General features: G+C 44.5%; 3 protein-coding genes and 1 long non-coding RNA gene across 4 annotated transcripts; 2 read left to right on the top strand and 2 right to left on the bottom strand.

Annotated features, from left to right (window-relative positions):
• Positions 1 to 20: 20 nt before the first annotated feature.
• On the top strand, positions 21 to 2,465 carry LOC126982160 (uncharacterized). The gene is made up of 2 exons (XR_007734692.1): positions 21 to 1,293; positions 1,538 to 2,465. It is a non-coding gene; the product is annotated as an uncharacterized LOC126982160 (long non-coding RNA).
• Positions 2,391 to 4,465, bottom strand: LOC126982158 (mitochondrial import inner membrane translocase subunit Tim10-like). The gene is made up of 3 exons (XM_050834001.1): positions 4,317 to 4,465; positions 3,530 to 3,720; positions 2,391 to 2,583 (listed from the first exon to the last, which is right to left on the bottom strand). Exons 2-3 carry the CDS (start codon positions 3,700 to 3,702, stop codon positions 2,466 to 2,468), a joined length of 291 nt encoding a protein of 96 aa, XP_050689958.1. The 5' UTR covers positions 3,703 to 3,720; positions 4,317 to 4,465; the 3' UTR covers positions 2,391 to 2,465.
• A 1,549-nt stretch (positions 4,466 to 6,014) lies between these two features.
• On the bottom strand, positions 6,015 to 8,114 carry LOC126982157 (uncharacterized). The gene is made up of 3 exons (XM_050834000.1): positions 7,371 to 8,114; positions 6,662 to 6,851; positions 6,015 to 6,450 (listed from the first exon to the last, which is right to left on the bottom strand). The coding sequence occupies exons 1-3, from the start codon at positions 7,555 to 7,557 to the stop codon at positions 6,069 to 6,071; spliced, it is 759 nt and encodes a 252-aa protein (XP_050689957.1). The 5' UTR covers positions 7,558 to 8,114; the 3' UTR covers positions 6,015 to 6,068.
• Positions 8,115 to 9,707: 1,593 nt separating this feature from the next.
• On the top strand, positions 9,708 to 17,024 carry LOC126982156 (uncharacterized). The gene is made up of 6 exons (XM_050833999.1): positions 9,708 to 10,062; positions 11,006 to 12,355; positions 12,477 to 12,592; positions 13,136 to 13,252; positions 14,321 to 14,381; positions 15,140 to 17,024. Exons 2-6 carry the CDS (start codon positions 11,087 to 11,089, stop codon positions 15,371 to 15,373), a joined length of 1,797 nt encoding a protein of 598 aa, XP_050689956.1. The 5' UTR covers positions 9,708 to 10,062; positions 11,006 to 11,086; the 3' UTR covers positions 15,374 to 17,024.

Here is a 17,024-nt window from a genome sequence, read left to right on the forward strand (position 1 = left end):
ACTTCTGCGGCGGAGGGAAGGACTGAGGGAGGGGATGTCAGGGGAAGATCGCCTGTGAAGTGGACCAACAGGGTGAGTGAGTATTGAAGCGAAAGAGTTGGAAGTAGCAGGATCGAATGTGCTGAGAGGGAGTGACAGAACAGGGAGAGATGGAGACACTTCTGCTGCGGCCACCCCCTGGAGGGAAGTTCCAGAGAGGGAGAATGGCGTCAGATATATAGACAGATAGATAAAAATTCCCTTTCCAGATACAGCTATATCTTGTAACCCAATCTTCTCTTTCTATGCAACACAAAATTCACCACAAATCACCGAAGAAAGGGAAGTACAGGCCACATATAACAAACCTTTTAATCAGCAGTCGTCTCCATCACTGACAATCACTGGGAACTGTACACACGTCAATGGGACACACACCAACGCTACACACGCCAGCACCGACCTCTTACAGGAGTGCTCAACAAGGGGTGAGATGGACATTGCCTTGACTAATGGAATACTCAACAAAGACTGATCACTCACGGACCCATTCAAACCATCCTGAACAATACTTTCAATCTTGTGTGCAATTCAATTAAGAGAGATGATGATGCCCTTACTAATGACTGGACCAATTATTAGCATTTTATTAGTATTGTTCTCTTTTATTTGAGTATGTAGTATTTATTTCCATTATTTTTTATCAGTTCTTTTATTATTCTCATTTTCTTATTATTTTATCATTTTTGTTCTCTTTCTAGTGCATTCCAATATCTTCCTTACCAACATATGCCACAAGGAAGGAAGAAAGACTTATTAAACAGCTAGTAATTAATGGCAGTTCTTTGTAAAACTTTCTTTCTAAACTGTCTTATTAAATACTGGGCCATCTAACTTGTTCTTTTTATAATAGCAATGCATTCAACTATCACCCTTACAAGCATATGTCACAAGGAAGGAATCAACAACCAGCTAGTAATTAATGGCAGTTCTATATACAATTTCCTTCATAGACTGTCTTATTAAATACTGAACCATCTAGCTTGTTCTTTTTATAATAGCAATGCATTCAAATATTGTTATTACCAGCATATGCCACAAGGAAGGAATCAACAACCAGCTAGTAATTCATGGCAGTTCTATGTAAAACTTTCTTTCTAAACTGTCTTATTAAATACTGAACCATGGAGCTTGTTCTCTCTTTATGACAGCAATGCACTCAATTATCATCCTTACAAGCATATGCCACAAGGAAGGAATCAACAACCAGCTAGTAATTAATGGCAGTTCTATGTAAAACTTTCTTTCTAAACTGTCTTATTAACCCGTAAGCTGCGGGACTGAGATTCTGAGTGCGTCGCCTAGTGCGGCTATATCAGCGAGAGATTGACCTTCAATAAATGATATCTAAGTTACATAAACGTGTCATAAATATTACAATACACATATCTGTAGCTCGAAATGTGTTGTATCCTGCATATTTCTTAGATTTTTCTATCACAAAAATGTTTTTCTGGCAGTATCTGAAGGAAACTTTTAGCCTGTTTGAAAACAGAAGGCTTAGTTAAATACTGAACCATCTAGCTTGTTCTTTTTATATGATAGCAATGCACTCAACTATCATCCTTACAAGCATATGCCACAAGGAAGGAATCAACAAAGAGCTGGTAGTGAGAGTTCTACATAAATCTTTCTTCCTAAACCAAAGCAAAACAAAGAATTGATCAAATACATCTCTAATTTTCCACTCATTCTTATCTCATGACACACAGTAACGTAATCAACCACTATATACACGTTTTAAACACACGCCTTTCTAGGCTGCACTATGGTATCCTTTCCATTGTTCTATTGAGCTTCACAAATCTAAAAAAAATATTTATCTCGGTCACCCTTTTCTCAGGCAAGACTTTACCGCAAGATATTTCAAATATTGCATTAGTATTCATTAACCCCTTCACTCCGGTGATGCTAACATCGGCGTCCGAAGGCGTCACCGTATGGAAAGGGTTAGTCCTCTTCTAAACCTCTTAATCCTCTTCTAAACCTCTTAAGAGGAATTTAGAGGAGGATTGAGAGGTTTAGAAGAGGATTAATCCTCTTCCATTTCCTCTTGACCCTTTCCATACTGTGACGCCGACGTCTGCGTCACGGATGGAAAGGGTTGACTTCTGTGGCTAGTTTGACTTTTTTACTTCCATTTTTAAGGACAGAGTTAGTTAGAAGCGTTGGATTTTCATGGAGTTGACATATTACAAAGTCAGTCGGAAGAAGTTATATATAAAGCTCAACAAAACTAACTGACCAAGCCTTGAAAAACGGGTTAGAAAAGACAAATTCAGCCACAGTAGTATTGAAAGCTAATATGATGTTTAGTATATCAGGCGTGAGACCCGTAGAAACACCAGTCACTCATTGTTACTCTTTATAAACTCTCCTATCTAACTTGTGTACATCTTAAGCTTTTGCAACTCATCTACATTACTTTACTGCACTTGTTCCTGCTCGGCTGCAATCTTCTTTAGCGCCTCTTCATCCGCCGAGGACATCTTCTGCAGCTTCTTCCCCACACGTTCATGGATCTCCCAGTACTTGGCGACACATCTAAAAGGATAACAACACTCTTAGGTGGGTATTTTTTGGCTTCCACAATTCATGGTAAGTGTTATGAGCCTATAGTGAAACCAAATTGTCGAGTCTGTTTGGGCGTAGTCTCCCGAGGGTCCATTTCTCCCGTCTGCTCTGCCACACAGTCCCAACACCTATTTTTTCCTATCATATGTTACCTTTACATTACATATGAGAGGAGGAGATAGGTGTTGGGACTGTAGAGCAAGACATTTTGGTCTGGGGCTCATTCCCATTTGGGGCCCCTCTTATGGGGTGAGAGGCAAGCACAATGAGCCAAAGCAGCAATAGCAGCCATAGCAGCAATGGTTAAATTTCACATTTTGGGGCCCCCCTCACTTTGGGGCAAACAGCCCCCTCGCCCCCCTCAGGAACGCCCAAACAGACTCGACAATTTGGTTGGACTATAGTGATGGTTTGACAAGACTTTCTCTGAACCATGAATGTGAAAAATGCTAATAAGAATCTGACTATTTCCTTTGTGGCCTTGGGAAACAGGTGTTGTGAAAGATGAAAATGATTAAGAATACATCCTAACACACTCTTGATTTTCCCTTAACCTGGTAGCAGCGGGGATCATGTTTCTTAATGGTCCCTCTAAGCGAGAAAAATGAGAAAAAATCATAACTCACACAAACCATTTCATAATATATATCAAAGCATTTGTGATCAGTTTATGTATCATCTATTTTGGGGGGTTTATATCATGGCACAAATTTGGTCTGTCGCTGCTACATGGTAAAGCCACAAATTTGGCCCGTCGCTGCTACACAGTTAAGGCCCATTCACAGATCTCAATAATAAAAATAATAACAACAATAATAATGATATATATACACACACATACACTTATCTATCTATTTATACACATTACCAACCCATTTCCCGTTTATCTATACACATCACACAGACACACGCTCACCTATCTATACAGACGGCCTCCCCCTTCCCAACCTCCGCATCCTTGTACTTGGTGGGTATGCATTTGGTGTGGCAGGCGTTGGTCATCCTGGTGTACATGTCTGACAGCATCTCTATCTCCAGGTCCTGCACCAACTTCATCTGGTCATCGTTGAGGGACGGAAGGGCTGCCATTGTGCCGAGTTGGTGTTGCTGTTGAAGGTGGAAAGGATGTCAATATCTCTCGTACCTTGATGTACAGAATGATTTGGCATGTCGAGAAAGAGTGAAGAAAGTAAGGAATAGAGAATGAATTACACCCTTAACTGCGGATTTCCTACCAGAAGACATCACCAAGCTAAAGGGGTGGAACAAAAAGTGGCTGCTACAATTCAATGAAGAAAAATGTAAAGTCCTGCACCTTGGGAGGGGATATCCAGCATACCAATACCACATGGGAAACACTCCACTATCCAGCACAGAGGCAGAGAAAGACCTGGGAGTGTATGTTACCAGGTTACCAGTGAAGGGATATCCAGCACACCAATATCACATGGGAAACACTCTGCTATCCACCACAGAGGCAGAGAAAGACCTGGGAGTGTATGTTCCCAGGCTACCAGTGAAGGCAAAATCCATGCCAATCGCAGCGGATGGGTTAAGTAAGAAAGAATGAACATATTTTATAGTAATGGAAGACAAGGCTGTTAGACAAGAAGAAAAAGAAGAAAATGGGATAAAATAACCAATAAATAAATGAATAAACTAACAACAACCAAATTAACCAACCAACACAAACCAGGACTCACCCAAACAAACAAACAAACACTCGGTCAGTCCGCTATGGTCCGTCTATCCAGTGAAAGTCCGCTTTGGTTCGTAGTCCCCGGTGTTGGCGTTCCTGATGCGCTCGCGGACTTTCATGGACTCCCGCCGCTGCTGCTCCACCGCCTGCCTGGTGAACACGAAGCCGCCGATGCCAACACTGATGACCACGGACCTGGGGAGTGGCGGAGGTGGTGAGGGCGGGGAGGAAGCTATGCTAAGAGTATAGGTGAAGTTTGGGGTATATACTATAGATAAGAAACAAATAAACAAAATACAATAAATATACCTAACCTAACCTAACCCGTTTTTGCCATAATACAACGTGCTAGACTGGGCTCATAAGCTTTATACATCAATATTTAGAGGTTATCTTTAATTTCCGGAAACTAATAATAACTGCACTCTATCCTATTGACTTCTGAGAGGTTATAATATTAATAGAATACAGATATATATGACAACAGAAGAGGAATTGGTTGATTTAGTAAGAAATGATAGTACAAATTTTTACCACAAGCAGAATTAACACAGAGATCAAATAACAATGAAATAAAGAAAGAAACCAATCAGAGAGAGAGAGAGAGAGAGAGAGAGAGAGAGAGAGAAAACAAGAAACCCTAATATCCAGTAATTACACTCCAGAAAATTACTAATCTATGAATCTGAAGAAATTAAATAAACAAATAAAAAAGATAAAATAAACAAAAATACAAATAATAAATATCAAAGCGGATAATATACAAAAAAACAATCAATTTTCATCATTACTTTCTTATACATTCCCTCTGTCTTTTAATGTACCCGTAACCACTGACATACAACACCTTTAAACCAGAAACAAAAATAACACAGACAGAGACCAAATAACAATGTAAATAACGTAAATACAGACAATCCTTAACCACCACCACCGGCCTACAGGTAGTGAACTTGTCGTAAACCCCAGAGACCGGCTTGTTGGTCCTTATTTCACACCCCTGAGCTTGTTTTATGTCCCTCTTATTATCCTTACCAGCCCACGAGGATCTTGGCCACCTTGCTCTTCAACATGGAGGCTGCCTGAGGACCATGGGCACGAGGGGAAGGAAAAAGGATAAAATGCAAGGGGCCGACACACACGTGAACAGCCGCGTCGTCTGCTGCGCCTTGGACCGTCTTGGAGAGGGGACGGTTTTCTTCTTTTTCCTTCTTATCCTTCTATTCTTCTTTTTCAGCCTTTTCCATATATCTATCATATGTTACTTTTATCTTTCCCGCCCCATTCCTCTAATCAACTCGCTGTTAAGTCTTTTTATATGCAATTTGCTTTACTATATGTAATGTCAGATGTCTGCTATTCATTATGACATAAGTAATAAATCTGCTGATGGGAACTGGATTTAACTGATGATGTAGTGGTTATAGCTATAAATCTTTGGGTATAAGTAGTTTTCATGCTTTAATTATTCATTTATCATTATTATTATTAGTAGTGTTTGTATTATTATTCTTTTAATCAAGAATCAATCCCATTATTTTTAGCATGGAATTTCTCAGGCTGGTATGACTGAAGATAGCTCATTTGACCTCAACTACAGCCAATTTTATTTTTACTCTACTAAAATTACCTTACATCATCACTGTCATCTGTAAAGGCATTCATTTTGAGGCTCGGAGCTATCAAGGGTTCATAATATACATTCTCATCGCTTCTCACTTTATTACGCAAGACATACAAGCCATCTCTAACTTATCTATGCTGCCCCCACGAAGACGGACCCCAAGAAGTCCTCCGGCTTATCCACTTTCCTCTTCTGCTTCTTCTTCTTCTTCTCCGCTATTCTCTTCTTGAACAGCTCATTCTTCCTCTTCCTCTCTTCCTTTTTACTCAGTTTCTCCTCCTCCGTTTCCCTTTGCTTGAAGATGAAGACGTTATCCTTATCCTCCGTCTTCGCTACCTCTGTTGTCTCTCCTTCCATGTTCTTCTTCTCCTTCCTCTTCTTCTTCTTGCTGACCTCTGCGAGTTTGATGAAGTGGTCGGTTTCCTTCCTGACCTGCGAGATCTCCGCTCCCATGCGCTGCTTCATCACCTCCCTCTCGTACTCCAGTCGCTGCTTGAGGTACGCCCACTTGAACCTGATGTGAGAGTGACTTCTTCAGTGGGTGAAGGAAGAGGGCGAGAGAGAGGAAGAACAAGAAACCATAATATGCAATAGAGAGATAGAGATGGACAGATAGAGATATTAAAGCCTGCTAATCACTGCCCCTTTCCTATATAAAAAAATAAAATAAATAAAAAGTGACACCCAATATATGATGACCTGACTTGACCCCTTGACCTCCTCACCTGGGCAGATACTTGATGTTCCAGAGCATATCGTAGTAACGGTTCTTCTTCTTCCCTCCGACGGGCTGGCTGTTGAGGTAGAGATGGACCTGCTTGGCCTTCCTCTTACTCTTGAACTCCAGCCACCCCTCCGTGAAGTGCAGGTTCTTCTTGAATTTCTTGCCCTTGGGACCCTTGCTGTTGGAGTCATCTGGAAAATATAGTTGTGATTAGTTATTGTTCTTTAACCCAGTAGCAGCGACGGGCCAAATTTGTGGCTTTACCGTGTACCAGCGACGGGCCAAATTTTTGCCATGATATAAAGCCCCCAAAATAGATGATGCATAAACTGATAACAAATGCATTGATATATATTATGAAATGGTTTGAGTGAGTGATGATTTTTTCTCATTTTTCTTGCTTAGAGGGGCCTTTAAAAAATATGATCCCTGCAGTTACCGGGTTAATGTTTAAGGCAAAGGTAATACTGCCTAACAAGAAAACACGATCAATTTACAGTTTCGAAAAGTAGACATATGCGACAGAAATGAGGTACAAAATCGCAGGCAAGATAAAGGTTCAGTGATTGCCGGCTTTGTCATCTTGAACTGGGTGTAATTCTAGAGTTTTGCCAAGACTGAGGAGGTTAGGTTAATTACTGGAACTGATCGCTGGCTAACAAGAAAACACTGCCTATTTATTATTTTTTTATAGGTATTCATGTGCTCACCCTTGTCCGCAGCCTGTAGGAATACCCTATCCAAGGCGCCGAACCTGTTGAAGTACTCCCTGATCTTGGCCACATTCATGTTGGGCGGGATGGAGGACAGGTACACAATGCCAGGCTTGCGTCTTTTAATCTTTCTCTCCAGGCTGTGTTCCCCATTATGGCTTACCAATGGCACCTCGTCCTCCATAGTGTTAGTTAGGTATGAGGAAGGTGGAGTGTGGTATCTGCTGTGTTAATCTTTTTCTTCAGTGTTTTTGGGAGCTGGTTAGGCCATAGGGTTGTGTTAGTTGTGTTAACCTTCCCTGGTAAAGTCTTCTTCTTTTATCTGTGGAGCTTTATTGCTTTCTAACGCCTCGTGGGTCCTCCTCCTCTCTTCTGTTCCCCTTCTTCACTGTTTCAAGGGTCTGGTTAGGCCATGGAGTTGTATTGAACTGTTGAATCCTCCCCAGGTCAAGTTTTCTTCTCCTTCTTTTGATCTGTATTGCCTTATTTAGCTTGATGGGTTCTCTTCTTAATCTTTCCTCTTCTTCTCCAGTGCTTTGTGGGGCTGGTTAGTTCCTCTTGACCCTCTCTCCTGCTAACTTTTCAATAACACGTGTAGTTTTCTTGTTTACTTTAGGCTTGGTCCTGGTGTGGGTCTTGGGACTGGGAGCTGTGACCTTCTTCTTCTTCTTCTTCTTCTTTTATTTGAGTTGTTCTTCTTTGTATCGCTTCTTTTAGGTAACCATTCCTTAATTTTCCTTTCTCGCCTTTGGTTATTCTTCTCTCTCTGTTTCCAGCTTTCATTTAGGAGAGTTTTAGTTTATTTCTTCTTTTACATCATCTTCCTTTATTTGAGCTGTTCCTCTTTGTATCACTTCTTAGGTAACCACTCCTTAATCTTCCTTCCTTTTGTGTTTTTGGTTATTTTTCTCTCTCTGTTTCCAGCTTTCATTTAGGAGAGTTTTAGTTTATTTCTTCTTTTTCTTCATCTCCTTTTATTTGAGCTGTTCCTCTTTATATCGCTTCTTAGGTAACCACTCCTTAATCTTCCTTCCTTTTGTGTCTTTGGTTATTTTTCCCTCTCTGTCTCCAGCTTTCAGTGAGGAGAGTTTTAGTTTATTTCTTCTTTTCCTTCATCTTCTTTTATTTGAGCTGTTCCTCTTTATATCGCTTCTTAGGTAACCACTCCTTAATCTTCCTTCCTTTTGTGTTTTTGGTTATTTTTCTCTCTCTGTTTCCAGCTTTCATTTAGGAGAGTTTTAGTTTATTTCTTCTTTTTCATCATCTTCCTTTATTTGAGCTGTTCCTCTTATATCGCTTCTTAGGTAACCACTCCTTAATCTTCCTTCCTTTTGTGTCTTTGGTTATTTTTCTCTCTCTGTCTCCAGCTTTCAGTTAAGAGAGTTTTAGTTTATTTCTTCTTTTTCATCATCTTTTATTTGAGCTGTTCCTCTTTATATCGCTTCTTAGGTAACCACTCCTTAATCTTCCTTCCTTTTGTGTCTTTGGTTATTTTTCTCTCTCTGTTTCCAGCTTTCAGTCAGGAGAGTTTTAGTTTATTTCTTCTTTTTCATCATCTTCCTTTATTTGAGCTGTTCCTCTTTATATCGCTTCTTAGGTAACCACTCCTTAATCTTCCTTCCTTTTGTGTCTTTGGTTATTTTTCTCTCTCTGTTTCCAGCTTTCAGTCAGGAGAGTTTTAGTTTATTTCTTTTTCATCATCTTCCTTTATTTGAGCTGTTCCTCTTTATATCGCTTCTTAGGTAACCACTCCTTAATCTTCCTTCCTTTTGTGTCTTTGGTTATTTTTCTCTCTCTGTCTCCAGCTTTCAGTTAGGAGAGTTTTAGTTTATTTCTTCTTTTTCTTCATCTCCTTTTATTTGAGCTGTTCCTCTTTGTATCGCTTCTTAAGTAACCACTCCTTAATCTTCCTTCCTTTTGTGTCTTTGGTTATTTCTCTCTCTCTGTTTCCAGCTTTCAGTCAGGAGAGTTTTAGTTTATTTCTTCTTTTTCATCATCTTCTTTTATTTGAGCTGTTCCTCTTTATATCGCTTCTTAGGTAACCACTCCTTAATCTTCCTTCCTTTTGTGTCTTTGGTTATTTTTCCCTCTCTGTCTCCAGCTTTCAGTGAGGAGAGTTTTAGTTTATTTCTTCTTTTCCATTCTTCTTGCTTTGACAATAAGGAAAATAGTTAAGTTTGCCCTTCAACAAAATATCAACATGCTGTTAAGTGGGCGAATAACAATTATATATGTCACTAACGAAATATTAAAGGTAAGAATAATTCTCCTATTAATAATTGTTGGGTGAAATAGAGTAAATGTTCGTTAAATAAGGAGTAGGCGTAAGCGAGCGTGGAGGCGCCAAGCGAGGGAGAGCGGCGGCTTCCGGCAACACGGCACAGCGGCGAGGCGGTGTGTTGGGAGGATTAAAGCGAGTATTTACTGTGGCGCACGCCGGCCCGGGGTAGATATACACCTTGTACTTGTTGTGTAAACATGCTGGTGTGAAGCACTGTCGCGGAGCAGTGAAGAGTGGTCCAGCAGGGGGAACACCGCGCCGCAGAAAAGTGCCGCGGCCCGTCCCCGGCACCTCGGCGGCTTGTGGACGCCGCGCCTCTCCTCCCTGCCGCCGCCGCCGCCTCCTGCAGCAGCGCCTGGCCCGCCACGCGCCAGCAGCGGCACGCCAGCCGGGCACGGCCTGAAACAGGTAATGGCGGCGCCCGCCTCCACGCCCGGGCCGCGGCGTCCACCCGGGGCGGGCTCCATTGATTGGCGCCACCCCGCCGCCCCACGTGCACGCCCCGCGGGGCCGCCGCTGGGGCGTGGACGGGGGTGGGCGGCGGCGTGGGTGTGGTGGGGGCGGGGTGGGAGTGCTGGGGCGGGGCCGGGGCGGCGGGGCATCCCGGGGTGGGCGGCGCCTGACCCCCGCACCTGGTGGGCGCTCCGCGGGAACACTCTTGAGTGTTTGTCGTGGGCTGAGAGTCATCAAGGCAGGCATTAACCGCGGCAGGAAGCCAGGCGTTGTGGCAGGCACCGCGGCACGCCAGGGGCTGTGCACCAAGCAGGGCCTGGCCTAACACCTTGTTACTTACTTGTTACTTGTGTTTCTTATTTATCTGGTTCCACTTCCGCCGAAGTGCTCTGCAGGGCCCACATATTTTAATTCATTAAATTTTCAATATTGATTACAACTTATATGCCATGCTAATTGTCAATGTTTTCATGTCATAGCAGTCAGAGAACAGACTGGTGGGGTGTTGGTGTTTAAGAGCAGAGGGCAGCAGGAGTGCAGGCAATGTTGTGTTGCTGGGGGTGTTGCGTGAGGCAACTCTTCTCTGGGTGGTGGTGGACACAGGTGTTGGGAGTAATTACCAGGGACAGGTGTCATTATTTTGACAAGTGGGGGTTCATCTTTTACCTTTGCTGTGTGTCTGGACCTTGAGGAAGGAATTACAACAGTAGATCTTTGATTTCTATTCCCAGCCTTGTCAAAGCTGTGTATCTTTTTAATTATTATTTTACTCTTGTATCAATAATTATGTGTTTTCAGACTTAGTGTTTATTTATTTATTTGTGATATACAGGAAGTGAGCTCCATTTCTGTGTGTGTGTGTGTGAGTGTATCTATCAACAGTGGGTCTCTTCAACAGACACACACAGCCAGGATGCAGAGCTGAGCATCATCATAATCATCATCATCCCGGCCCAGCTTAGCAGGAGACATCACAGTCATGGATCGCTCAAACGGCATGATGACAAGGGGGCGGAGCTCCCGGGGTGGACGGAGCTCCTACCGTGGCTCACGGGGCATGGGGGGTGAAGACCGGGGGGGATACAAAAGTAGGGGGTCTTATGATGGGTCACGAGGCAGCTTTCGGGGCCCCAGGGGGTCTGGCGGGCGGGGGTACAGCTCCCGGGGCAGTGACAGGTCTGATGGATACGACCGGAACAGTAGCGGGGGCGGGGGTTACCGCGGGGGGCGTGGGGGAGGGGGGCGCAGTGGTGGCTACGGGTCTGAGAACAGCCACAGTGGGGGTTACAGCAGCAAGCAGCGGCCCTCCTACTGGGAGCAGGCCCCGGCGGGCTACTCCAGGGACCGGGGCGACACCCACTCCCCCGCGGGGTATGGCGGATACTCCCAGGAGTCTGACTACTCCACCAGCTATGATGGCGGTGGCGGTGGTGGCTATGGCTATGGTGAAGATGGCGGCGGCGGTGGTGGCAGCTACTCCTCCTACGAGCAGGGTGGTGGTGGCGGCGGCGGTGGCGGCTACCCGGCCTACCCTGAGGAGCGGCCGCCCGCTTACCCCTCCTACCACGAGGCCAAGGACTCCTATGGGACACCCCGTGGAGGTGGTTACAACCGTGGGGCAGGGCGGGGCTACTCGTCTTCACGGGGCAGTTACCAGAACTCCTCACGGGGCAGTGGCGGTGGCGGGTACAACAGGGACAGGGGCGGCGGCCATGAGGGCTCCAGGGATCGCTACCACTCCGAGGGCGGCAGCTGGCACCGGGGTGACAAGACCTACGACATGGGCTCCCGGGGCGGTGGCTATCGGGGCCGGGGTAGCTATGAGGATCGTGGTGGACGAGGCGGCCGTGGGCGGGGCACCCGGGGCGGCCGGGGTGGCTACGACTCCTCCAGTGGCGGTTATGACGGCAATGGGAGGGGCAGCCCCAGGGTCCCCCGCTCAGCCCCTCCTCACCCTCCCCACCCCCGCGGCAGTTTCAGGGGCATGCGGGGCTATGAGGCCCCCCCACGGGGTGGCTTCCGTGGTGGCCGGGGCGGCTCCTTTGGTCGTGATGGCATGATGGAGTACACAAACGACTACTCCCGGGGCAGAGGCATGCCCCGTGGAGCCCGCATGCCCCGGGGCAACTCCTTCATGAGGGTGCGAGGGGCCATGCGGGGCAGCAGGATGATGCCCCGTGGTCGAGGCGGCTACCCCATGGCCATGGAGGGTGGCGGCTTCCCCTACCAGGACCCCTACCTCAAGCAGGTGAGTGCTGCCTCACCCCTGGGCTTTGTGGCTTGTTGTGATGACCTGCCTTGTAATATGTGTTGCCCTAGTCTTTGTGTGCAGGCCCCCCACACACCCTCACCCCCCCTTCACCCCCCAGGAGCCGGAGAAGGACAAGCGGGTGGTGTACTTCAACTTCCCGAGCGCCATCACAGACAAGGGCGCGGCGGACCTCATGGAGTTTGGCAAGACAGCCACACTCATGCACTTTGGATGGTGAGTAACACGCTGAACCAAGCATTCATTCCCTACCATCTTGCTTTAGTCTACCCCTCTCACACATTGCCTTGATATAAAGTTACTGAAGTCTAATTGAATATTTATTGGATATTTCAGCCCTTACATTCATACAGAATCAAACTCCTTTCTTACTCTCATAAGTTACTAAAAGTCTTCTTAAATCTCCTCTTTGCACTTGCCTCACTTTAATGTCCTTATAGTGTTCATGAAAGTCTTATTAAATCTCTTATTACATTTTTCAGCCATAAAAGAATCCAACTCCTTTCTCTTGAATGTGACAAGTCTTATTTTATCTCCTTATTGCATTAGTCATTCATTAGAATCCAACTCCTTCCCCCTTTTAAATACAGTATTCAACCTCTCTCAATGTAGTACCACTTAGTTTTATTGTAGTACGGTATCATTTAGTTTTTTGTATTATGTAGTTTTAAGGATAATCCACCTAGTCTGAACCATAGGGCCTGTGTGGTGTGGATATCTATGTCAAGCTATGTAAATAACCCTCGTGTCCCCTTACAGGAAATGCTGCTTTACTTTCGAGACCGAGGCTGCGGCTGTAGAGATGGAGGCCAAGCTGATGGAGATGGAGTTCAACGAGCAGAAACCCAATGTGGATACCTCACACCGCAGCCAGGGGTGAGTATTTACCTAGTTGTATATACCTACTTGTAGTTTTACAGGGCCTGGGCTTACGCTCGTGTGGTCCCGTCTCTGTATCTGTATTTGTCCAACTTTTCCTCAAAGCTTTGGACACTCTTTTGCCGATACTACATCCTCACTTAGTCTGTTCCAAACCTTTTTATTTCTTTGTGGGAAGCTATATTTCTTTATGTCCCTCAAGCATCTTCCTTTCCTCAATTTTTTACGGTGTCCTTGTGTGTGTGTGTGTGTGTTTCTTCTTACCTAACGTAACCTAATCCAGTACCATTTAGTTTTATATCATTTATCTCTGTCTTTTTATTATCATTTGTCTCTCTTTCTATCATCTATCTATCTATGTCATCACCTGGGCGCTTCGTGGTGCAGTGGTTAGCACACTTGGCTCACAACCGAGAGAGCCTGGGTTCGATTTCCGGGCGGAGAGGAAAAATTTGGGCGGCTTTTCCGATATCCTACGCCCCTGTCAACCCAGCAGTGAATGGGTATCAGGTATTAATCGGGGGTTGTGTCCTGTCTCCTGGGATCTGTTCCCTTCTATAATTCCTTCCCCTTCTGTCTCTCTCTGGCAGATGACCACAGATGTTGCACCGACTAAATAAAACTTTCCAACTTTTCTATGTCAACATCTACTGTTCCTCTCGTTTTTCATATGTGTCTACTCACCAAGGGGATTCTGTTTGGGTTTATATGAGCTTTTTGTTTTTCCTTGATGCCCTTTTATAGATTTCAATAATAAGAGTAATAAGATGATTTTCTGACCTTAATTTTTGCCATCCATAGCTTCAAACTCTCTGCCTCAATGTCTTCCTCTAATTTTATCTTCTCTTCTAACCTACTCTAATCCAGCACCAGTTAGCTTTTTATCATCTATACCTATGGTTCTCTGTACTTGTTAATGGCCTCGTATTCTCTGCCATCCATACCTTCAAACTGTCTGTGGCTCAATGATCTTCTTTTGACCTGTAACGCTTTGTATCGCTTCTTAGGTCCTCCTCCTCTCGGTCTCTCTTCTTATTCACACACTTTCTTTATTTTCCCCCACAGTGAGGCAGCAAAGAGGACAGCCAGCAGTGATGGGGACAACTCACCCAACAAGAAAAAGAAGGTAAGGGAAGTGTGTTCATTGTATTGTATAAGCTTCTTCTGTTAAGTTAATAGGGATTGATGGAGAGGAGACTTAGCTATTTCTCAACATTCAACTTATCCTCATATCACCGTTTCACGCTTTGATCTTTGGTAACTAGAAAGATAAATGCAGTTTCTTACCCTTAATGTAATGTGTAATGGCCTCTACTTCTCTGTGGCCTGAAAATAAAGGTTCAATGCCATGTAATTCAAAGAGGGAACAATGGATGGTATTATAAGACATTTTCGCTTCTCATATCAGCTAATTCTAAAGGTCAAAGATGGGGTCAATCAGGTTCTCATTAGTGTTTCTTTAGGTTCACGGTACAGAAGAAGGATAAAACTACCACCAGGGCCATGAAACTAATCCTGGAAATGCCCACAAACACCTACCAAAGCCTTGTCAAATGTGTTTCTTAGGTTCACGGTACAGAAGAAGGATAAAACTACCACCAGGGCCATAAAACTAATCCTGGAAATGCCCACAAACACCTACCAAAGCCTTGTCAAATGTGTTTCTTAGGTTCACGGTACAGAAGAAGGATAAAACTACCACCAGGGCCATAAAACTAATCCTGGAAATGCCCACAAACTCCTACCAAAGCCTTGTCAAATATGTGAACTTTGGCATCGAAATGTTTAGCAATATGGCCTAATGAATCTTTACTCCCACCAATTCACCACAATTCTGCCACCCCCACCCACCACCACCACCACTAACACAACCTCTCCCAACAGACCGCTGACTCAGAAGCGGAGACCAACAACAGCAAGGGACCTGAGAAGATGGAAGAGGACTCTGCCGCCGAGGGAGGGGAGGAGGGAGGAAGTGAGGAGGTGTATATGGAGGAAGGGGAGGGGAAGGAGTACGCAGGGAACGGGGGGGTCGCGGACGGTCAGGAGCCCTACCAACCCTACGAGGAGGAGGAGGAAGAGGAGGAGGAGGAGGCGGAGGGAGTGGAGGAGGGTTGAGTGGAGTTAGTTGTGGAGGGAGGAAGAGAGGGAAACTAAGAGAGACAGAGAGAGAGAGATCAGTATTTTAATTTTTCTCTCTTTATTTTTATTTTTAATTTTTTTTACAGATACTTGAAGACAAAGAGGGAGAGAGATCAGTATTTTCTTCTATGTTTCTTTCTCTCAATATATATTTATCTTTTTTTTCACGTCGATGAGAGAGAAAACAACAGACACTTCGCGACAAAATGGAGAGATTGATACCTTTTTCCTCATCCGTTTCTTTCTCTCCATTTGTATTTATCATCTTTATTTTGCATTGGTTTCCCTCGCCTTCCTCCCTCCGATATCTCCTCCGTTACCTCTTGATTTTTGGTGGTTCCTCCGTAAGGGTTGGCTCCTCCTCCTCCACCCCCAGTATCGCTAGGCTAAGCTAGGTTAAGGTTTAGCTGTATCGTCACGTCGTTGCATCGTCACAGTCGCGTCGTCCTCATCTGCTGTACAAGCCGTTGATCGGGCTAGACAAAGGGAAAGGACTGAGTTTTAAAATTAAATGTGCCAATTTTTTACATTTCTCTGTCTGCCTTCTTTTTTTACACCCTCACGCTGTCCTGTCCTGGCCGCCACCACCGCCGCTGCTGCTGGCGGTGGGGCGAGGCAAGCCGCCGCTGTGTGTTTGGTTTTGTTCGCCCGCCAAGGGGCCGCCTGACACCCTTACCACGACAGACGGAAGATCGGAGAGGTGACGGCTGTGTCCGAGTAACCATTTGCTCTCTCTATCTCTTTCGCTCTCCCTCCTGCTTGTCCCCTATTTATTATGGCAGTACATACTATACCCCCCCCTCCCTAAACCCTGGTGTCGTGAGCGGTGGTGTTGATTGGTGGTGTTGGCGGTGGTGTCAGTAGCATCACCGGCCACGCACGCAAGAGACTGCCTCATCGGTGTCTAGCAATGTCACAAGGCTGTAACATTAATAATACCAATACAACCTTTAACAGGAGTCACCCAGCTCCGGCCCCACCTCCTCTCCACGCTATGACTTCATATGCATACTACATACATATATGCCATTGCTATATGATGTCCTCTCAGTGGATTGTACATAGATCTTTAGCATGAGTTTGGTTACTTGCTTGATAATAAGGCTCTTCCACACCTTGTAGCAGGATGAGTTTTCTTTGGGAAGGCCTCGAGTCAGTGTTCTGTAAGAGAGTTAAGTGGGATAAAATACATAGCATTACACAGCTCAAAAAAAACAAATAAAAAAAGCATGTTACCTCAACCCCAAGAAAATGAGCTGGCAATACTGTAAGATTTAATTAATAGTGGACTCATTAATTAAACTCCGACCTGTAATTGGCGGAGGGATAATAAGATAATAATATGATTTGTTTAAGGAATTAATAATATACTTAAAACATTACTCTGTAGACGGCCATGACGGCTAAGCATATAATAACTCTATGTGACTAATAATAACCTTCTGTCCTATAATAAAGTTGGTATAAGAATCTTGAGGTCAAAGCTCTAACATAATTATACCCATGTTGGCCAGTAAGTCAACAAAGGCAACCAACAGTGTTTCAATAATAAAGTGACTGATGGTTGCTAATAGTGTACTAAAGCTTGTCTGTGTAATAATAATAATGATGTGTAATAATGGAATGA

The sequence above is a fragment of the Eriocheir sinensis genome, chromosome 50 (genome assembly GCF_024679095.1).
Source record: "Eriocheir sinensis breed Jianghai 21 chromosome 50, ASM2467909v1, whole genome shotgun sequence".
NCBI lineage: Eukaryota > Metazoa > Arthropoda > Malacostraca > Decapoda > Varunidae > Eriocheir > Eriocheir sinensis.